Source organism: Mytilus edulis, chromosome 3, assembly GCF_963676685.1.
Source record: "Mytilus edulis chromosome 3, xbMytEdul2.2, whole genome shotgun sequence".
Lineage (NCBI taxonomy): Eukaryota > Metazoa > Mollusca > Bivalvia > Mytilida > Mytilidae > Mytilus > Mytilus edulis.
Genome location: NC_092346.1, coordinates 70588456 through 70613437, shown reverse-complemented (window position 1 = coordinate 70613437; position 24982 = coordinate 70588456). Strand labels below are relative to the sequence as shown.

Here is a 24982-nt window from a genome sequence, read left to right as displayed (position 1 = left end):
GTGTTCGGTATAGAATATATGTAACATCAAGAACAGATATTATAATATTACATTATTTATAACAAAGTTTCCACGGGAACGTCTAGTATAAATATACACATGAAATTAAAAAATAAAATCCAATACATCATAATTTGAATAGAAAAATACATGTTATGTATTTTTCTAAACAAATTATTACGTTTAATTCTTATTGACTGTTTCAATATTCTAAAAATAAATCAATATTCTCAAGGGTATTTATGTAAATGTGAGTTGTTCATACCCGACATTTAAAACGTGTCGTCACGAAATCATCGATGTATTTACCTGTGTTTGTTTATAAATCGCCATGAATCTCATGAATGGGGACGTGTTCTCTTCCCAATAAACCTGTATGTGGTGTGTATCGTATTATGTTACCACTAACGAAGGTGAGAAGGATATCTAAACAGTTACTTAAATGTGTTATACTATCCAGTGTAATCGGACTTATTATACCTCTTGTGATATTCTGGAGGGGAGAATACGTTCATGTATTAAAATATCAATGGGTACCAGGAGAAACATGTCAAGACATACCGGTAGTGAGAACGGACAATACAATAGAAAAACGGGAAATCTCAGTAAAAATGACGATCCAGCATGGTTGGCAGGCTGTGGATAATGAGAATTTATTTTATTTGTTTTCCAGTTTCTATGTAGTGGATCGCGACAGTCGTTATGTTTTGTTAATAGGTGCAATGGATAAACGGACATACGATGATCTACAGTGTGCTGTCACTGACAACAAAACAATTAAATACGTCCCAGCTAGATATATGGCTATGTGGGATGATCAACTGTTATGTACTCAGATCAACCCATACTACACTGTAATATGGGATGATCAAATACTTTGTAGGTAAGTCAAACACTGTGTCCAAACTGGCACGGGATCACATTTAATTTTTAATTCAGCATGCCGGCTTCATACGTGCTAAATTTTGAACTTTTTGAACTCAGTTACTTAATCAGTTTACCTGTAAATTCATAAATCAAATTTAAAGTATAATTTCACCGCATCCCCTTTTCTTGTGTATGAAGTCTATGTCGCACGACATCAAGCAAACTGCAAGCAATATTTTTTTCTTTTTCCGGGGTTTGTAGCATAAATCAGAACCTTGGGTTTACATCCTCGTCCGTTTGTCTCGGATGAATAGTTATCTCATCTACAATCATATTACCACATATCTGTTATTCTATACAGCCAACTGATATACTTCCTGTTTGAACCCTCTTCTTAGCGAAATAAGCATAGACATACACGAATGGGGTAATGTTGCTGTAAGGAAGCCATAAATAAAAGTGTATTTATATTCTATTGACAAATTTCTAAATTTATCACATATTGTTTTGGAGTATTCACTTTGATAGTACGGATACATGTTTTGATAATAAACCCCGTGGTGTAAAACGACGAAATAATTTATTGGTCAATTTATTGAACATTTTGTTGAACGCTTGAAAAAATCAAGCAGGCACATACGCGTTCTTTCTGTTAAAGCAAATAATAGAACTTTGTATACCTTCATCATCAATTTATTTTCATCCTTTAAGGTTCATATGGACCCTTTGGCTAAAATGGCTGCAATTTCACCTCAAAATTTACTCTGAGTACCACATGAACCTTAATGTGTCTATGAGGATTTATGTCTTTCACTTTGTTTCTTTAAACAAAAGTGATGCTTAAATTTTCCAACATAGTATCTTTGGTTCTTGCCGACAAACTTTGGCTTTTTATAAATTTGTTTGAATATATTCAGAAAAATTAAAAATCATAACATATACAGAAAAAACTTGGTCTCGCTGAAATATAGAACCGAGCAGTTTATGCAGCAACATGCAACTTGTGTGTTTTAAATGTTAAAAGGCAATTCTACCGAATTATTTACATTTCACAAAAACTGAACTCGCGAATTATTTTGTTTATGTTTTAGAATTATGGTATGGACAGGGTGTTCATGATTCCACTCTTCCAACTCCTACGTCTTTTCCCAGCTCTCATTTCTCTCTGCAAATTCAAACTTCATCCCCCTTTACTAACAAACTTAAATCGGCCTAAGAAGCTTTTCCAGCATATTCCTATGTTTACGCCTCTTCTTCTTCTTGCTTCTCTTTATATACCTCTTCTTTTGGTCTCCGCTCCATTCATTGGGAGGTTCCCTTATCTCTGCCCTTCTCTGTTGTAATAGGGCGAAGAGCAGTGACTGGTTTGCATTTTTCAGATTCGTTAAAGCACCATGTTTGCTATTACATCTGGTCTTACCATTAGCATACTCTTAAATTATATGAGGTGAAACCCAGCCCCTTACACATTCGGCTTTCCTATACTGTTTCTTATATTAAAAATGTGTATTAGAATTTAGAATATCAATTGGTTTATGCAAGCAGCGAACAAATGAACATCAATCACTAAAATAATAACTTCCACGTGGAAAATATGGATAAAGGAGCATAATATATAAACAACTATAGAGCTCCAATTGTTTTATGCTATTCCGTATCAAAATAAAGCTTTCTATTCTATTCTATACATATATACATTTTTAGAAAGTTTAAACTTTTCTTATGCTTATGTTTAAGCGTTCCTGAAATTAGTAAATATAAAAAGGATTTCGGACGCACGGATGTGTTTTAGCGTTTTTGTTTTTATTGAGTATATATGAGATATCTTTCAATAAATCATTTTTAACTATAATGCTGATTTAAAAATAGAAAAATATGTATGCGAATGTGCTAAAGGACTGATTTACGTAAGGTACAGCCATTTCATAGAAACGTGACATTAGGTTTTAGTTCTCATGGAGTCTTGCATTTTAATCATTTTGATAAATCAATGAATAACATGTTTTGTTTACTTCAGATATAGTCCTACATTCTTTACATGTGTCTTGCCAAATAACTTCTATCCAACGAGTGTTACACTTTCCAGAAAATTCTGTCAACTACCATCACAGATGCTTCCAGTTATATATCCTACCGAGATTATCAAGAAATTTACAATCTGTGTGGCACCACTCCATGGACCATATGATAATGTCAACGAATTAATTGAAATGATAGAATTGAATAAAATATTAGGTGCTGATCATTTCACTTTTTACAACTTTAACATTAGTAGTAGAGTCAATCGAATTCTCGACCATTATATAAAACAAGGCATGGTTGACATTGTTCCATGGAATATGCCTATTAACTTAACTAGAATACATTACTACGGACAAATGGCTGCTTTAAATGATTGTTTATATCGCAATAGGCATAAAAGCCGGTATATTGTTGTGCAGGATATGGACGAATTTATAATACCAAAAAAACATCGGACGTGGCATGAAATGATGTTAGATCTGCCTTCTGGACTGAATGTTTATAGTTTTCAAAGTGTGCAGTTTAGCGTTGATATTCAAGATATTGAAACTAATTTTAAAGGAAAGGAAAGTGTTAAAAAGTTTAACCTTGTCACGTTATTGAAGCAAAAACACGGTCCTGTTTATGATAGAACTACTCGCACAAAGTATATTGTCGAAGCTAGTAGAATAAAAGAGCTTGGTATTCATAATGTATGGCAACTAAGAGACGGGTCCACCGGAAACGAATACCACGTTCCACCAGAGGACGCTTTAATGTTCCATTATCGACATTGGTTTAACGAAAAAGAAATATTTACAGGAAAACATAACCCTAGAATGATGATGTATAAGGATAACCTACTAACAAATATTCAAAAAACTTTTGAAAAATTAAAACTTATTTAAATATTGTCATTTCTAGGATTTATACATGAATACAGAACGACAGTTATACAACAACAGATACACCCATTCAAAGAAACATCTTTGGATTTAACATTTGACAAAACCGGGAAAAATAGCACTGTATAGTATCTGAACCGCATAATTAAATATTTAGAGTTCTACACACTATTATTAGGATACTATATGGATTATATGATACTGTGCATATATTTCATTTACATATACACACATTGGATTAAACACAAGTCAACAGACTTGTGGAGTCTTCTCCATTTAACATATTTAACAATACAATTTAGAAGAGCATGCAAACAATACATACTATTTCAACATTTGCATACCTTAGTTTTAAAATTTTATTGTCGCAAAATCAAAGAAACAAAAGAAAAAGAACACAAAAAGAAAAACATAACAAATCAAAAACAAAACAAAACAAAACAAACAAAACAAAACAAAACAAAACAAAACAAAACAAAACAAAACAAAACAAAACAAAACAAAACAAAACAAAACAAAACAAAACAAAACAAAACAAAACAAAACAAAACAAAACAAAACAAAATACACAGACAAGAGTGCACACGCTGAAATATCTCGCCTTCTTTTCTTATCATGGATATTATGTTGATAGTTCTAAATATAAATCTTTATTACAATTGTCACATAACCAAGAAAACATTTAACTAAACATTGACTAATGAACCATGAAAATGAGATCAAGGTCAATTGAACCATGCCAGGCAGGCATGTACCGCTTACAATTCTTTCATACAACAAGTATAGTTGACCTATTGCTTATAGTTTAAGAAAAACAGACCAAAACACAAAAACTTAACACTGAGCAATGAACTGTGAAAATGAGGTCAAGGTCAAATAAAACCTGCTCCACCGACATCATAAAATATTTCCATACACCAAATATAGTTGACCTATAATTGCATATAGTATTAGAAAAATGACATAAACTCAAAAACTTAACTTTGACCACTGACCCATGAAAATGAGGTCGAGGTCAAATGGCACCTGCCAGCTAGACATGTACACCTTACAATCTTTCCATGATACACTAAATATACTAGACCTTTGCTTATAATACCTGAGATATGGACTTTACCACCAAAACTTAACCTTGTTCACTTATCTATGAAATGAGGTTGAGGTCAAGTGAAAACTGTCTGGCGGGCATGAGGACCTTGCAAGGTACGCAGATACCAAATATAGTTATCCTATTACTTATAATAAGAGAGAATTTAACATTACAAAAATTCTTAACTTTTTTTTCAAGTAGTCACTGAACAATGAAAATGAGGTCAAGGACATAAGACATGTGACTGAGGGAAATTTGGTAACATGAGGCATCTATATACAAAGTATGAAGCATCCAGGTCTTCCACCTTCTAAAATATAAAGCTTTTAAGAAGTTAACTAACGCCGCTGTCGTAGCCACCGCCGCAGCCGGATCAATATCCCTATGTCGACCTTTCTGCGACAAAAGTCGCAGGTTCGACAATAAGATGAGATTTTAAAGAATGAAGACATTCAGATTTTCATCACACAGTAAGTTCTCTTTATGATTTAAAAAGTTTGAATTTTATAGAATTGTTCCGAACGCAGGAAACAGCTGGGGGTTACAACATATGAACACATGTAGACTAACCGCAAAATGGTGGCTTGCCATTTTTAAATGCTAAGACGTCGTACGTCAGTTGAAGCATTGATATTGTTTGATTTGTGGTCTTTATTCAGGTAAAATGAATCGCTTTACAATAAATCAATTGTTACATTAACATAATGCTTATAATTTAAAGGTAATAAACATTAAATACGCATTAAGTACAGAAATGGCCTTGTATGTCTACAGATTTATGTTTTCAATGAAGTCGACTAAATATATTTCATAAGGTTAAAAAGGGCAATTTAAAAGTGGTATTATGATTTTCTGCTATATTGGGTCGTTATAATAGATATAGGATAAATAATCGTAATGGGTTTTTCCTTCACTGAGCAATTTTGAGAAAGGAATGCAATATTTATTTAAGTGAACAAAAAAATTATGATTTTTTATCTCTATATTACGACTGCTTTTGCAGACACTGATTTATTGATTGATACAAAAATATTGAAACCAAAATAATTTTATTTATAAAGAGTCAAAGAAACGTCAGCAATTTTCTAATCATGTATTTGTACGAAGAAAAATGATACAGTGACTAGTTAAGGTCTTTCCTTTCACTATAAGAAATACCTGACTGGCTTCTGATTATTTTTATTCTTTAAGCCAAACTTTAATGGATTTCCCCAAAAAGTACGCGACATGTTAAAATTATATTAGGTATCAAGTATCGGTTGACCAAAAGCTATTTTGTGGTTAGGGTACCACCCGTAACATTTAGCATGAATGTTTAAAGCCGCCACTTCTTTGTGTGCCATTTCGAAGACAGGAGAGTGTAGTACAATTATGTTGTTGGTTAATATTCAATTTGGTTTATTATTAATTTGATACCAAACAGACAACAATAAAATATAAACATGTATATATATACATGTAACACATGTACATGTATAGTAATACAATGAAGGGTTCGTACCGCTAAAATTAATTAAAAAAATGTTGCTATTTTCTTTTTAGATAAATATTTGGAACTGATGTCGGCGACGTTATCATTCAAGGGGGAAACATTAGCTTCTCGTGCTTTTAGGGGGGAAAATTGGCTTGATCCTGGTTTTCCCCATTAACACTGAGGGGGAAAAGTTGGATCATGCCAATTTTTCCGGGGGGAAACATATAGCGTTTTTCTCCCCTAACACAGAAACCCTTGTTATCATTTTAAATCCGTAACCATGATAGGTAGAAAAAAAACCGAAGGATGGAATTTATTCACTACCAGACCCTGGTTCTTCGTTACATTTGGATTGAAAAGATTCAACGACTCATTGGTACAATTATGTACCCATAAAAATTAACCAATGTCGGTTGGCCACTAAAACGCAGAAACTGTAAGTTGTAGCCACCTAGGATCTTCACAAATGATGATCATTTCATGTGACCATGAAAATACCCCAAGGTAAAAGTCATGACCTAGATTTTGACCTTAGCTTACTATCGGATTTACTCAATAACCGTAAAAGATGGCTGATAAAATGTAAAGGAGCTTCTGTGTTTCTTGTCTAAATCTGCATTTGTTATGTTGGTCCAAAACTATTGGACCAACTATTATGGACCAAGGGCACCCAAACTGTTTTGGGGTCCGAATTGAAGGTTTCTTTGCTATTAACTCAAAAGTGGTTAGAGATAGAAAGAAACTTTGAATTGCAAAAATTTTCAGCATAACATGATCTACAAAGTCCAGAGGTCAAGGTCCCGAGCAACGGTCAAAACAAAACCCTTAGCAACCATATATTTATGAACTTAGAAGGCTATGAATAATATAAATACAACATTTTCAATACTGGAAGTAATATCTTTATCCTAAGGAATAATTTTTGTTCTAAGTAATCACTTGTTACGAACATAAAAGTCCTTAGCAACTTATATTTTTGAACTAAGAAGGATATTGATAAAAAGGAAAAAGGAAAGACCTGTTCAATTGTTCATGAACAATTGAATTTTAGTTTTTCTTTATTTTTCTATCTTCTAATCTTTTTAAAATGTTTTCATTTAAAAAAAAAATTCTATTTACATAATCACGTTTTCCCTGTATATTCCTTACAACTAGTATGTAAGTTTTCTCCACCTGTAGCTTGAAAACAAACTTGGTACACAAATCGGGCTGTTAATTTTACTCATTTGAATTGTTTTACATTTGTCTTTTCGGGACTTTTTATAACTTGTTATGCGGTATAGGTTTTGCTCAATGTCGAAGGCCGTACGATGACCTATACAGTTGCTTAAAAATCTATAATTTTAATTGTATATTTAGACATCACATGAAATAAAGTTCATTTTGTCAACTATATAGATTTCTTTCATTTGTATGTGTATATAGACCCCCAGACTACCTCATGTTTTGATTCACAGGAGCTTGGAGAATAAATCCCCAACATGTGTGTTATTGTTTAGTAAATATTTTGTAATATTTTAACCTTTTTCACTCAATAAATTTGTTCTTATCCATACGATTATGCAATTAAAGTAGTCGATATATAATGACCATCTTTTCTTGTTTTCTTTGAAAATAAATATTAATAGAATATTAATTGAAATAAAAACAGTTAAGAACAAGAATGTGTCCCCAGTACACGGATGCCCCATCTGCACTATCATTTTCTATGTTCAGGGACCGTGAAAATAGGGGGAAATCTCTAAACTTAGAAAGATCATATCAATGGGAACATGTGTAATAAGTTTCAAGTATATTGGGACTTCAGCTTCATAAAAAATTACCAAAAACCAAAAACTTTAACCAAAACTTTAACCTGAAGCGGGACAGACGGACGGACGAACGGACGGACGGACGCGCAGACCAGAAAACATAATGTCAATAAATGGGGCATAAAAAGGGGTCCATTCCCTAAACACCTGTGTTTTGGTCGGGTTAATACTTTCATTTGCTGTTTAAGAATGATGTCTTTCATCATCTAAAATATGCTGCTTCATCGATAAATCCCCAGTGCGTTACATAACTTCAAGGATTACAACCAATGGCTGCCGCGGAGTAAACTATTTCCTTTCTCAATTTTATTTGTTTGAGGTTTTAGATTTCAGACAGTAGACGACCTTGGTGCTTCATACTTTGTATGCAGATACCTTACAATACGAAGTTTATATCTGCCATATATCCATTGCCATCGATCTCATTTTTATAGTTCGATGAATGCTTAAAAAACATACATAACAGGCAGGATTCATATGAACTTGACCTCATTTTCATGGTTTATTGATAACAAATCATCGTGGTTTTGTCTGGGTTTTTTTTTTAAAGTACTATAGGTAATAGGACCTATATGTTTGGTGAATAGAATGATTGTGTACATGTCTGTCTTTTAGCTTCATACAGGGCCGTAACTACATTGAGGCTCATGTTTTAAATTTCAAAAAAAAAAAAACTAAAACAAAAGATTGTCTTCATATCAAATTGTTTTCACTGAAAGTGTCTTGCAAGAAGCAAGTTCTCTTCACTCTCTGGTGTCGCCCCTGCATATTTTTCGTAATCCATGTTTCTATTTTGCTTTTGGTTTTCAGAGTTGATGGTCTATTGTTTCAGTAGTTCTGTGTCCTGGGTTTGTCTTTTGTACATTTATTGTCCTACTTAATGACTAGTCTGAGTGTTGATTTTCATTTGTAAACGTGTCACACTGTGTAATGTTGCATGTCCACCGATGTCCAGGCATTATGCGAGAAAATATTTTAAGAATATACGATGCTACTGGACACAGTAAAAAGTACTCGTTTCTGCATGGAGAATTGAACTTGATGTCAAAGAATACGAAACTGCCTTTCTTGTATATAAAATCATATCCAATTTTTCTTAGTATGGATTGCAAAATTAGGTATATTATGTAGGTGAGATATGCACAGAAGTGATAGATATGTATTATAAATATAGAAAATTGAATATCTTAATCAACAAAAAAATAATAAAAAAAAATAATTGTATCATATACCCAAGCGCCTGTGGATAAAACTAGATAGCTGACATGCATGGTTTAAATTAAAGTAAGACCACCAATTTCCCGGTATCAAATCATTTGTTGAAAAAAACATCAATGTATTGTCATATGACCTTTTACATTCAAGGGTTAAATTTGCATTAAGTCGTGTTCAGACCCTTTAACAGAAAATAAAAGAATATGAAGTACACGTGCACGGGAGCTAATCGCACACAATGTCAATGTATAGAAAAATATACAAATGATCAATGGTCAAAGTTTTTATTCCTGTTCTTCATCTTGATAGTTGCTGGAGGGTCTTCAATAATGAAAGAATCATAAATACCGTAAAACAAGGTCAATATGGTCCCTAGTGTCGACTTGAGCAGTACTAGTATTAAACGTATATTACTGCACTAATGACTGTCACTATATTTAAATCTAGTCATAAAAAAAGTCAGCACAATACAAGACAAGAACAGACAGACAGATCCGGTATTAATGATTATGAGAATTACAATTTTTGCTTTATCCTACATTGTACATATCGGTCTTTTAATGTTTTGAATTTCCCTAAAACTTTTAAAGTCTTAAATAACAATGAATCTATGTTTTTGCTTTGAGACCAGAATATTGTCGAAAAAATAGCTATAAATGATTTGCGTTTCTATGTAAGAAAGAGTCCGGGAAACGCTCAGAATGCACGATTTTGCGTTATTTTTCTCAGAGCTTCTGGGGGCCTTGAGCGGCCCCCAGACCCCTCGCCAAAAATTTATATTATATAAATATATTTGCCTCAGTATTAAAAGGGGCTAGTTACGGCCCTGTCATATAACCATGACCATATTTTCACAAAACATTGACTATGTTAGGTCTGATTGTTCACCCTAACACTACACACTTTCAACATAAATATAATCATAAGTAAAGCAGGTTAGACATTTCAGCGTATGCACTCTTGTTATGTTTTATATATTATTAATTTATTATATTCTGCTACTGGTAAATTGACATGTATTGTAAGAAGCATTTTGTTTTCTACTTATAACAGTAGGGGTTATTATCAGCCATCTATAAATATACAAAACCGCAGATACTTTATGATGTTACCAAGACGTTAATGTACACATGAAGATGCGACTCTGTAAACTTTAGTGTATTTTCACATCATAGCTGTGCTTGTGAAAGAGATACAAGGAAATTTGCCCTTCATCTTTTTATTTCTTTGGTGATCCTAATGCTAACCACTTTCATACAAATGAGAGGTTAAGCTAGCTATAAAACCAGGTTCAATCCACCATTTTCTACATATTAAGAAAATGAATGTACTAAGTCAGGAATATGACAGTTGTTATCCATTCGTTTGATGTGTTCGAGCTTTTGATGTTGCCATTTGATTAGGGACTTTTCGTTTTGAATTTTCGTTGGAGTTCAATATTTTTGTGATTTTACTTTTTTATTTATTTTGTTACTGTTGATTAATTTCTTTTTAACCAAAGGTAACAGGTAAGTAATCCAGGCTCCTATGATACTTTAATTTGTTTTTTTCCTCTATATTTTGCTGTTGTACATTTCCAAAATAATTTAAGTGTTGATAAAGAAAAATTTGGCGAGTACGTGCATGATACAATACATTATTTTTTTTAAATTCCCTAAAAAATCCCCGGAATTGACAGGGTAGCTTTAGGTTAGACACTTGAAATTACCTAGAAAAAAATATACGTTTTTTCCAAATCTAATTAAAACTTCTATCTATCTTTGCTCGCTTATTAGTTGAATTCTAGCATATGTTTATTATTTCCAAGCATTATTGATTGTGCCTTGAATGAACAGTTGTCGTGTCAATAGAATCAAACATTTGAGGTCATTTAGACCAAGATGAACTATACTCCTGAACAATAACGATCAAACATACATGTTTTCAAATGTATAAATAGTATAAAGATAACTCATATCTTAATTCGTAGGACGAACATATGCATCAAATCCTTTGAAAGTTTTCTCGAAGTGTATATTAGGTTTACGAATTTGTCTGCTGGACTGGAATTTTAGAAAATGATTAAGGTTTTGGTTTTATGCAGTTTTCTTGTCCGTGGGTAAGTAAACTAACATATACACAGCCTATGAATTTTGCAGTCGTATTGTTGTCAGTGGGTCAATATGGAAATCATATAGAGACTAAAACAAAATGTTAAGACTACATCTTAAATCTCGATGTGTACATCTCCTTCTAAAAGCAATATTTTCATGTTTGGTTTACACTCAAATTGGTATGGTCATACAAGCTGGACCTTTAAAAAAATCGAATCTGCTTGTTATGAAATTGAATTGCACTTCAGAATAAATTTTAAATGAAGATCGTGTTTAAACACTATTTATCTAGTATTTTTTCAATATTTAAGAAAGCTTAAAATACAAAGGAGTAAAATGTAGGTTCGGTAAGGGCCTATTTTGGCCTAAAAATTCAGGTGCATCTGATTAAAGATTTTGGACACTTTTTTAAAAACACTCAAGTGTCTTTTTCAGTCGATTCAAATAGTTGATGTGAAAGATTTGAACTAATTTAGTCATTACAGACGCCCAAATTCAAGCTTTAATATGAAAAATATATCAAATATGCCATAAAATGTCACTTTTCAGATGTTTTTTTTGTCAAAAATGAAAGTGGCCGCATTCTTGTCCATTCTCAAACTTTATATGTTGTAGGTATTTTTTTTCAAGTACAGCATAATTTTAAATATTAAGACTGAAAACAAATGCGACCACTTCCATTTGAGATGGAAACCGACTTAAATTAGCTCAAATGCTAAAATTGTGAAAATTTCAGTAATTTTGCATGACAACTTAATGACGCTAGTACGTGATACATATGCATTGTATTGTAAAAAAACCCAGCCAATATGTATGTTACAGAAGTACTTTCCAATAACAAGCTAAAATAGTTAACATTTTAACAACTTTTGTAACACTGATAAAATTGAGAATGGAAATGGGGAATGTGCCAAAGAGACAACAACCCGACCATAGAAAAAGACAACAGCAGAAGGTCACCAACAGGTCTTCAATGTAGCGAGAAATTTCCGCACCCGGAGGCGTCCTTCAGCTGGCCCCTAAACAAAGATATACTAGTTCAGTGATAATGAACGCCATACTAATTTCCAAATTGTACACAAGAAACTAAAATTAAAATAATACAAGACTAACAAAGGCCAGAGGCTCCTGAATTTGGACAGGCGCAAAAATGCGGCGGGGTTAAACATGTTTGTGAGATCTCAACCCTCCCCCTTTACCTCTAGCCAATGTAGAAAAGTAAACGTATAACAATACGTACATTAAAATTCAGTTCAAGAGAAGTCCGAGTCTGATGTCAGAAGATGTAACCAAAGAAAATAAACAAAATGACACTAATACATAAATAACAACAGACTACTAGCAGTTAACTGACATGCCAGCTCCAGATTCAATTAAACTGACTGAAAGATTATGATTTCATCATATGAACATCAGGCACAATCCTTCCCTTTATGGGTTTAGTATCATACCATCATAACATATATGAGAAGAACATAACCCGTGTCATGCCAACAACTGGTTTTTGAATAAATGTGTTTAGTTCCGATGCAAAGACCCTATAAGTGAATCAATATTAACGCCAAAATATGCAATCTTTAATGACCTGACAACAGTATCGTAACTATATCCCTTCTTAATAAGTCTATTCAAAGGTTTTGTTAGTTTTTGAGGTGAATACCGACACCTTTGTGCTTTATAAAGAATATTTCCATAAAAAGTTGGATGTGAAATACCTGAACGTATAAGAAGTCTGCATGTTCAGCTATATTTACGAATGATGTCCTTATACCGATGATAAAATTTAGTAAATGTTTTGACTATTTTGTGATATCGAAAACCCTGGTGTAATAATTTTTCAGTAATACATACATTTTCTCTCGTTAAAATCTAAAACATTGTTACATACACGAGCGAATCGTACAAGTTGAGATATATAAACACCGTAAGATGGTGACAAGGGAACGTCACCATCTAAAAATTGATAATTAACGATAGGAAATGAAAAATCATCTCTTTTATCATAAATTTTAGTATTCAGCTTTCCGTTAGTGATATAGATATCAAGATCGAGGAAAGGGCAGTGGTCATTGTTAGTATTAGCTTTATTTAAAGTAAGTTCAACAGGATAAATTTCTTTAATATATATACTGAAGTCGTCATTATTGAGAGCCAAAATATCATCCAAATATCTAAAAGTATTATTAAATTTGTTTATCAGATGTTGTTTCGATCGGTCTTTGCTTATTTTTGTCATAAATTGTAATTCATAGAAATACAAAAACAGGTCCGCAATAAGTGGTGCACAGTTAGTCCCCAATGGAATTCCGATAATCTGACGATATACGGAATCCCCAAAGAGAACAAAAATGTTATCTAATAAAAATTCAAGGGCATATATAGTATCAAAGCATGTCCAATTGACATAGTTTTTTTGTTTATTGCTGCTAAAAAATGACCTAAAAGAGTTTGAACATATATATTCACATTCTGATTTTTTAAATGCCCATTTTATTAGGTGTGTGAATTTTTTCTTAATGAGAATGTGAGGCAATGTGGTATACAGGGTAGAAAAATCAAAACTTTGAACAGATTCAAAATCACCAATATAAGCATGCAATTTATCAAGTACTTCCAACGAGTTCTTGACACTCCAAAAGTAATTAATTCCACTATTTTCGAAGGCCTTATTTGAACAATTTATTATCAGGTTTTTAATTGTACTGCTATATTTTGGGTTCAAACAGGGGTCTTACTGAGCCTACTCCTTTATGTATTGTCGTACTATCACAAATACATGTTATTATTGAAAATGACTTATTGTCTGCATACCCCCCCCCCCCCTAACTTGTTTTCTTCATAGATTTTATTATTAAAATACGAAGCCGTTACACCACAAGGTGTTTTGAAAAATGTTCGAATTATGAATGAAAGTAGATTTAAAAAATGAATACAATCACATGCATGATCAGGTGGAATCCTTTATTTTCAGGAACGATGTTGGTGTTCTCTGAGAGATGTCATCACTACCCTGATTGTACGAACACACCATGTTCTGGCAATGATACACATGCAGAATGTCATCATGACACGTGCACATGCATTTCTCATCTTAGTAAGCTTATTTACTTTAAATTTATTTTTATCTTAAATTAATACCATATCTTTGTTTATAATAGTTCCGTCGAATGCAAGATGAAAGGATATATTTGCAGTCAATTGATATTATTTTCCATTGGCTCCCTATGTGTTATTTATATTCTTTATATACTTTTCCTTCGTGAGATAGTACGTTAAATATTATGGTCTCGTCATATAATTATAACAAAATGAAAAAAAAATGTATGTAACGAAATGAAATAATGTGCGTAGTTCAGTCAGTATCATGACTTACATTAAGACCTGAACTTTAATTGGAAAAGTTTAGCGTAGGGTCTAAAAGGCTATATATAACTGTTTCGTTCTTTAATAAATAACACATATGAAAAAAAACATCACACAACCAGACATAGAAGGTAGATACAATAAGTTTATAATACAAAAAGTATTTATCTTTATTTAAGTGTAAATTCGACAATGAAATGATTTGCATAGAGTATTAAAGGAACGTTGAACACTACATGGAATTCGAATTGTCTTTATTTTTTGTTTCAGCTTGTGATCAAGTAGCAGATTTCGTGAACGCTTGTACATGTCATACACGTGACAACCACCACCATTGTGTAGATCACATATGACATTATTCACAAACTTTGATTCTAATCATAATAATAAAGGAATAGATACATAGCTTACCTTATCAATGTTGTCCAATCTATATGTAAGAAGTATCATGTATCAATTTTAATAATGTAAAAGACTTTAGTATTACATATTTTTAGTGTGTAATTGGCCTGATCATTCAAATCAAATTGGGAGACTCTGATTATTGCCCTTGAATTTTCTTCCTTTCCCGAAATGTACTGACATGTACATACGATTATTGTTTTATACATACTGTACATCTGATTCCCTGACCTGGGGATGGCTTTTCTTTCCACAATTTTTTTTTTTTATCTTATCACCCTTTCATTGTTTGTATAAGGTTTTTGATTTTCAAATATTTTATCTTAGAACAACACCGAAGAGACACGAACTTTCCAAATGCGCATCTGGGGCAGTAACAATGGCACAGTTAATGTTAATATTGCTTCATTTAGATGTGATCTTTATCATACCTCAGCGGTATTATGGCCATAGTCCAGACTTGTTGGTCTTAAATTGCCGACCTTTATCATCAGGAATGGAAAAGAAGGAGCGACTACCATTACTAACTCGTGACCAAAAATCCCTATAATCAACTGACTAATCGTTAGCAGAAGTACAGCGCTAATGTTGCTGTATCTTCATTCAAAGTCAGTGTGACCTTTAACAAGACTAGTAGCAAACGCGCACTAAGTTCAAAGTGTCCCGGTCTTGGCACTAGTTAGAGTGAACATTTGTTTTATAGTTTACAACTTGCAGAAATATAAAAAAAATAATTATACATCTAAAATTCAGAATAGGAATGGAGAATGTGTCAAAAAGACAACAACCCGACCAAAGAGCGGAAATCAGCCGAAGGCCACCAATGGGTCTTCAATACAGCAATATTATCAACCTTTCCTACCATCTTATAGGTTTTCAATTTGAATTTTTTTTGTATATTGGTCAAATATACTAGTGATCACTGTTTTCTGGTTATATTTACATATGAAATAAGCATAAACGTGGCTCAGTGCAGCACTAGGGATACATTTAATAATGATTAAATTGTTTACAGTATTTTTGTAGTGGAAATTTTCAAGATATTTAAAGACATATTGATAGCAAAGGTTCCTAAGAAAATCACTTACTTTGTTTTTGCAATTTAGAAGTAAATAGCACAAGTCTGAAATTTCTGAAAATTCCGCGATATTGTTTGTTAATATAAATGCGGTATATGAAAATAAAAAACAAAGTTTAGACCCGCTGCGATTTATGCACCTGTCCCAAGTCGGAGCATATCGTTCAGTGGTTGTCGTTTGTTTGACAATTGTGTGGTTCGTAAGTGCTTCTCGTTTCTCGTTTTTTTAATAAATGTTGTGTACTAGTTATCGTTTGGTACAAATTATAATTTATATTGTACAATTTTTTTTTACAAATTATAATTTGTGTTTTGGCTTTTTACAAATTTTAATTTATAAAAAAAGTGCCTTCACAATTAACAATTGTACAAAATTTGACTAAAATTCACCTATAACTTGTAGAAAAATTTATACGGTATGAATTTTGTTATAAAAAAAAACCTTGATGCACACTATTGAGTTTTTATTATATTACCACATTATAAACCTTATTTACAAAATTAAAAAAAAATCCTAGATGGAGTTAGGAAATGTAATTGATACATGTATGCCAGTTAATATGTCTCATCATGGAAGTATTATAGTCAATATAATACTTCCATGGTCTCATTTGCACGATTACAACATCTTCCTATTTATATCAATTAAGATCCATCAACACTGTTATTACAAATACTATTCTCAATATTAATCTGTTTGTACTTGTTTATATTTGCTTAAAGGCTTCTGGTGAGAAAGTATATTTTCGGATAAATAAATAGCTCAAACATGTTATCTTGATGTGATGCACAGAACATAATTATCATTGTTAACCGGTCAACCCACTTCAATACTCTGAATTTTGTCCATTGTTTATTATCAATTCGGTTTCATGTTTAGTACGAAATAAGGCTGAATGTTTATTTTCCCCTTGAAATTCTGTACAATGTCTTAAAAGGAGATGTGGTGTACATGTCAATTTCTGGCAACTTAACCTGCTTAAAAAAGTATTGCCGGTTTATCATTATTTACTGGTACCTTTATTTTTGTTTTTTGGTGTACTATAATCAGTTTTAACCGTGTGGCTGCAGCATTTATATTTGATATGGCATTCCCTGTCGAATATGGAGAACAGAGAAATAATTACAGCTTTTACATTAATGCTAGCAAGACAAATCTTTGTTTGGCTTGCTTGCTTTGTTTGTATCAATGTTTGCTCAAGCATGGTAATTAAGATAGGCGGGGCTTCAGCTTGTATACATCATTCTTAAATTTTATTGGACGTTATGTTGGAGGTTAAGGACGCTAAATTTTAAAACATCACATGACACGTATTCTCATATGTTTCCTTACCTGTAAATATACAATACAGACAGGATTCTAATTCGTCGAAATTATCTTCCTATTTCGCCAGTTCATTTTCACAATCGTAGAAACGGAAGACAAATTTTTTTTCAGAGATCCAACTTAAAGACTGTCGTCAAGCACTTTTAGTAAAATAGCTATTCGAACACACCTACTCTGATTTTGTGATCCATTGGATAGGTATTTCACTTGACCCCTATATTTCATCTTTTAGTACTGTGATTTTTTTTATGTTATAAAGTCAACCTGTAGATTTGCTATATAAAATAATAGAGTCTGAAGCGAGATGATGTATCAAATACTCTTGTTTTGTACATTTTCAAGACAAAATATTCATCTCAAACACGTACACCCTAACATAAAAAAGGTGCACTCGATTTTCTCTTCGATACAATTGTTTCCCATTTTTATGCCCCACCTAGGGGCATTATGTTTTCTGGTCTGTGCGTCCGTCCGTCCGTTCGTTCGTCCGTCCGTCCGTTCGTTCGTTCGTCCGTCTGTCCGTTCGTTTGTCCGTCCGTCTGTCCCGCTTCAGGTTAAAGTTTTTGGTCAAGGTAGTTTTTGATGAAGTTTAAGTCCAATCGACTTCAAACTTAGTACACATGTCCCCTATGATAAGATCTTTCTAATTTTAATGCCAAATTAGAGTTTTTACCCCAATTTCACGGTCCACTGAACATGGAAAATGATAGTGCGAGTGGGGCATTCGTGTACTGAGGACACATTCTTGTTTAAAATATTTTCTCGAGTTGCATAATCGAAGGACAGACATGGAAATAACTGACTGAACTAATAGATTGATATGTTATAAAAACAATATTAGGTCAATTAATGTTGAAGGCCAGTTTCTCAGCTCATATAAGAAAAAAGTTTATATTTTTCTTTCATTGACAAATTATTGCATTTTTACAGGTGAGAAAACATGTGAGAATATTTGTCATGTGATGTTTTAAAATTAAGTGTCCTTAACCTCAGACATAATGTCCAATAAAATCTAAGTATGATGTATACAAGCTGAAGCCCCGCCTATCTTAATTACCATGCTTGAGCAAACACTGATACAAACAAAGCAAGCAAGCCAAACAAAGATTTGTCTTGCTAGCATTAATGTAAAAGCTGTAACATTCTCAAAAGTTACAATTCCATTGAAGAAAAATATATATTTTACATGTGTACAAGATCTGATTTGTGAGACCTATATAAATAAAAATATAACTCGGTGCATGCGTTGCTATTCAGAGAAAATTGGAAATTTAGATGCTATAATTGTTAAATTTATCATCGAAGCACGTATGTTATTTTTTATGCACTGACCGTATATGTTTTCACCTCCAATAGAAGTTTGCTTTTTTAATAAGAATTTTCTTCCTTTACGTTTTGTTGATAATTTCTGAATATTTACCACAAATCAGCGAAATTTGCAGTTAAGAGCTGTTTTCAACTGTTAATAATTTGGTCATATCGGAAGAATCAAATATAACTAAATCATATGTATTCGTTCAGTGTAAAATGTATATTCACTTGTTTGTTTTCATATGTCTTTTAATTGAGTTAAGCATTTCAATTGATATTTATAGTGAGTCTTTCTATGTTGTGATGTTATACTAATGTTTCAGGTAAGGGTGGAAGTTAGTACCTATTTAAACGTTTAAACCCGATGAATTTGTTTGCACATGTACTAAGTTAGGAACCTGATGTTCAGTGGTTGTCATTTGTTGTGGTTCAAAAATGTTTCTCGTTTTTTATATAGATTAGACCGTTGGTTTTCCCGTTTGAATATTTTGAACTAGTCTTTTTTGGGGGCCCTTTATAGCGTCGGTGTGAGCCAAGGCTCCGTGTTGAAGACCGCACTTTGACCTATACTGCTACAATGTATAACGGTTTACTTTTACAAATTGTGACTTGGACGGAGAATGCCTCACTGGCACTCTTACCACATCGGCTGATTTCTAATACATTTTACGCCTGTCTGAAGTCAGGAGCCTCTGGCCTTTGTAAGCCGTGTATATTTTTCAATTAAGTCATTTTTATATGCTTAAGAATTTAGTGCGACGTCCGTCTTCACTGACCTAGTACACATTTGTGTTTAGATGTCAGCTGTCGCCAGCTTCCGGGTGCGGAATTTTCTCGCTGTGTTGAAGACACATTGATGACCTTGGGCTGTTGGGTTGGGTTGTTGTCTCTTTGACCCATTCACCCCCGATTTCTATTCTAAATTTTATAATATGTAATAGTTGTACAGAATGATATCTTTTCAAATAAATTATAAGAAAAAATAACTAAAGTATCTGTGTTTTACTGAAGGAAGTTATACATTTTCTGTGAATTATTGTCCTTCCAAGAACATCTTTGTCATACTCATCAATTGGGCAAGTCCTGAAAGTAAAAATCAAAATTTAGGGTACAAAAAACTGGGGAACCATGTCCATGGAAGTATTCTTAGGCAGGCCGTTAGCATGTTAGATAGTCAATAACTAAAGACTCGAGTTTAAGATTTTCCTGTGGCATATTTAAGGATGTAAACAAAAGTAATGAAATAATCTTTAACATGTGTAGAGTTGTATATATTTTTTTTTATATAACCCCTTATCCAAAAGTATGTGAAGATTTTTTAAGTGCAATAATGTCAAATAAACAAAGGAGATATATTAAATTGACGTACCATATGGTTTATATGCCATGAATAAACATCATTCACAGCAATGTTCTATTTAATTTGATATACAGTCACCTCGATTACCTGTACATACGTATTTATTGAATCAACTTAAGTAAGAACAAGAAAAATAATTGATCAAACGTTGAATATATTTAGTGCCGAAAAGGAGAAGATGAGGGGTTCTCCTATTTCTACACACCAGAAAACTGTTTGGGTAAAACAATTCAAAGGAGAAGATTAGGGGTTCTCCTATTTCTATACACCAGGAAACCGTTTGGGTAAAGCAATTTTAAGGAGAAGATGAGGGGTTCTCATATTTCTACATACCAGAAAACCGTTTGGGTAAAGCAATTTAAAAGGAGAAGATGAGGGATTCTCCTATTTCTTCACACCAGAAAACCGTTTGGGTAAAGCAATTTAAAGGAAAAGATGAGGGGTTCTCCTATTTCTACACACCAGAAAACCGTTTGGGTAAAGCAATTTAAAAGGAGAAGATGAGGGGTTCTCCTATTTCTACACACCAGAAAACCGTTTGGGTAAAGCAATTTGAAAAGGAGAAGATGATGGGTTCTCCTATTTCTACACACCAGAAAACCGTTTTAGTAAAGCAATTTAAAGGAGAAGATGAGGGGTTCTCCTATTTCTACACACCAGAAAACCGTTTGGGTAAAGCAATTTAAAAGGAGAAGCTGAGGCGTTCTCCTATTTCTACACACCAGAAAACCGTTTTGGTAAAGCAATTCAAAAGGAGAAGATGAGGGGTTCTCCTATTTCTACACATCAGAAAACCGTTTGGGTAAAGCAATGTAAAGGAATGAGCAACATGAAGTACTGCTTAATACCGTATTAGCACTAAAAGCAATTAAAAAAGGAGAAGATGAGGGGTTCTCCTATTTCTTCACATCAGAAAACCGTTTAAGTAAAGCAATTTAAAGGAGAAGCTGAGACGTTCTCCTATTTCTACACACCAGAAAACCGTTTGGGTAAAGCAATTTAAAAGGAAAAGCTGAGGCGTTCTCCTATTTCTACACACCAGAAAACCGTTTGGGTAAAGCAATTTAAAAGGAGAAGATGAGGGGTTCTCCTATTTCTACACATCAGAAAACCGTTTGGGTAAAGCAATGTAAAGGAATGAGCAACATGAAGTACTGCTTAATACCGTATAAGCACTAAAAGCAATTTAAAAAGGAGAAGATGAGGGGTTTTCCTATTTGTACACACCAGAAAACCGTTTGGGTAAAGCAATTTAAAAGGAGAAGATGAGAGGTTCTCCTATTTCTACACACCAAAAAACCGTTTGGGTAAAGCAATTTAAAGGAGAAGATGAGGGGTTCTCCTATTTCTACACACTAGAAAACCGTTTGGGTAAAGCAATTTAAAGGAAAAGATGAGGGGTTGTCCTATTTCTACACATCAGAAAACCGTTTGGGTAAAGCAATGTAAAGGAATGAGCAACATGAAGTACTGCTTAATACCGTATAAGCACTAAAAGCAATTTAAAAAGGAGAAGATGAGGGGTTTTCCTATTTGTACACACCAGAAAACCGTTTGGGTAAAGCAATTTAAAAGGAGAAGATGAGAGGTTCTCCTATTTCTACACACCAAAAAACCGTTTGGGTAAAGCAATTTAAAGGAGAAGATGAGGGGTTCTCCTATTTCTACACACTAGAAAACCGTTTGGGTAAAGCAATTTAAAGGAAAAGATGAGGGGTTGTCCTATTTCTACACATCAGAAAACCGTTTGGGTAAAGCAATGTAAAGGAATGAGCAACATGAAGTACTGCTTAATACCGTATAAGAAGCACTAAAAGACCAAGGCATGACAAAATTTGAAAAAAATAAATAAAATTGGAAAAATCATTTGTTTAAAGAATAACAAAAAATATGACAGACAGCATTCACTGAATAACAGGTACCTAAAATATACAGGCACATAAAGAATGTATTTGGGTCCCCCTATTTAAATTAAGAACCAAATTGGAAAGGCCCACTACACCAAATCAACACGAAGCACTAAAATCAATTAACAAAATGAATGAAAATACAAATTACCTTTCTTAGAGTACTTGCAGTAACTGAATTAAGACATTTTCCCGTACAACTTATGTTTCGTTTTGTATACCTGTATTTGAGTCGACCATGAACTTATATAAAAACGTATGATTTATCCCTTACATGCTATTACAGTCTCATTATGGACAATACACACCGTGAATGGATTTATCCACCTTATTAAATAACTGTCATGATGAAAATAAAAGAAATGACTGTTCACTGGGATAAATTTTCAAATTTTACAGACATTCTTTACCTTTTCGGTTGTTAAATTTCTTTTCTGGCCTAGGTGCATTAGGGTTACTGTGAAGACCCTCTCCCACAATAATCGGATTCACACTTCCTTTCAGTCCTACAGTACTTAGAATGTTAACACCAGAGTTAGGAGTTTGAAGATTAAAGTCTACGTCGACGTCCGTTGATTCTGGGCCAGCAGAATCGTGACTGCCACCGCCACCTCCAGTGCTTATGGCTGGTTTTTCTTCTTTTTTGGTCTCTCCTCCTCCTCCTCCGCCTCCACCACCACCTCCCCCGCCGCCTCCTCCTCCGCCGCCACCACCACCACCACCACCTCCGCCACCGCCACCACCACCACCGCCGCCCACATCAATGGCCTTGTGTTGCGAAGTCACTCCATCAATAAAGCACACAAAGTAAACCAAAAAACATGCACGTACAGTCAAGAACTTCCCGTTCATTTCTGAAATAAAAGAATCACATTTAGAACACATTCTTCTGTATTGCTTCATCCATGGTAAGACTACAAATTATTATCCAGTTAAGATGGCAGTCATTTTTATAGGAATCTTTCAATTGCTGCAAACAGAATGTTCAAAGGGACACTAGCTGTTAAATTCATGTTCACCGATTTGACTCAAATAATAATATTTGATTTATAACAATGTAAAACATTTATCTAAACGTGTAAAAGTCTAAAATAACAATTTATAGGGCAAAGGCTCGATAATATGTAGCTTCGTTTCGTGTGTATCTCAGTCTAGACGCCATCTAAATAACTATTTAGTTGAACTCCGAAGTCCTCCGATGACCATATAAGCGATGTAAACATTAATATAGATATAAAAAGATTAAGCAAACTCGTGCAATTGGATTTTTTTCTAGGTCTGTTTAATTTCATATTATAGATTAAAAATACTTGTTTATCATAAAAACGACCTGTATAAGAATGATATTTTTGTGTGGATCGAATCAGTCAATCAAATGATTAACATTTGTTTCACTTTCAATGTTGACATTCTTTAAATGCCTTAAATAACTTCACACGAAGAATTCGTGTGTTATCAATCTCTAGCTAAGGGGTCAAATTGAAGTTCACATGAATACGGATTCAATGAGGGCGAATTATTCAATGTCAAGTGAATAATTCATCATTAATGTTTCTTAGCTTATTTTGACAAAATTGAACCATACTGGCTGCTAAAAGCGAATAATTATTTCACCTTTTCACTTTCATTAATGATTGAACAATCACAATTTAGACTCTTTTGTATATTTTATATGTAACAAGTGGTGAGACTTCAATAAAGTATTTTTCTTATCTTGTCTTGTCTATATATCTCGTAGTTAGTGCCCCTTTAATAACGCAAACTTTAACAATAGATTATAGGCTTAGTATATGCTTTCGAGAGAGTTTAATATTTATCAAAAGATAAACGCTTTTTAAATCAGCATAAACGTAAGGAGATGGGGTATGCTTGCCAATGAGACAACTATCCACCAAAGTTCAAATGAAGTTCATGCAATTAAAACCAACTGCACGGCCTTCAAAGAGAAAAATCAATACCGTGTGGTCGGCTATAAAATGTCCCGATATGAAAAATTGAAACAATTCAATTGCGAAATCAGGTATGTTTCTATATATTTTGATTTTTGCTTACCGTTCTACTGACTTGTCCCGAAACAAACTAATATGAAAAGGAAATAGTAATTTTGCAGTTCACTTATATAACAAGAAAGTGTTGCTTTTGTCTTCCTTTACATTGACAATTACATATAAGTTAGATTAATAGAATACATTATAATACATATCCTTCATTTAACATGTTTTTCGTGTATTTGTATTTTTTACTAATAGAAAAATTCATTGAGGCGGATGCATACATAGACTTGAAAATATTTATAAACACTGCAAACAACCGCTTCTTTTGTAGATCTTTCGTAAACAAGTACAAAAAGCTATACATACATGTAATTACGTCATACTGTACTTGCATGGAAGACCGACACAAATTGGAAACCCCGGTCTGATGGCATTGATTAAAACCGTGTGGAAATAAACCACTTATTTCTAGCAATCATTGCAAACAAATTACATAAGTGATAGGACTGTTGCCAAACCGTCAAGTTAACGACAGAACTTGAATGTTGATGATTTTCTCTAACCTTTATTACTAATTAACTTAACATGTTCGAATGAATTGTCATTTCTAGTAGTTCGTTTACATTAACCAAAACTTACTGGCACACAGTTGTGTTTTCCCAAAATGTCTCCACTTTGTGGCTCTTTCTTCCAATTACCCTACTTAATACAGTATATTGTATATACAATTACTTGTAAGGTAATTAAAAAACTACTGGCATGCATGGTAATTAGCAGGAGGGTT

At 33.2% G+C, this 24982-nt stretch overlaps 1 protein-coding gene across 1 annotated transcript; it reads left to right on the top strand.

The window, feature by feature from the left end:
* The first annotated feature begins 207 nt into the window (after positions 1-207).
* On the top strand, positions 208-3785 carry LOC139517306 (glycosyltransferase family 92 protein F13G3.3-like). The gene is made up of 2 exons (XM_071308227.1): positions 208-883; positions 2885-3785. The coding sequence occupies exons 1-2, from the start codon at positions 345-347 to the stop codon at positions 3774-3776; spliced, it is 1431 nt and encodes a 476-aa protein (XP_071164328.1). The 5' UTR covers positions 208-344; the 3' UTR covers positions 3777-3785.
* Positions 3786-24982: the final 21197 nt, after the last annotated feature.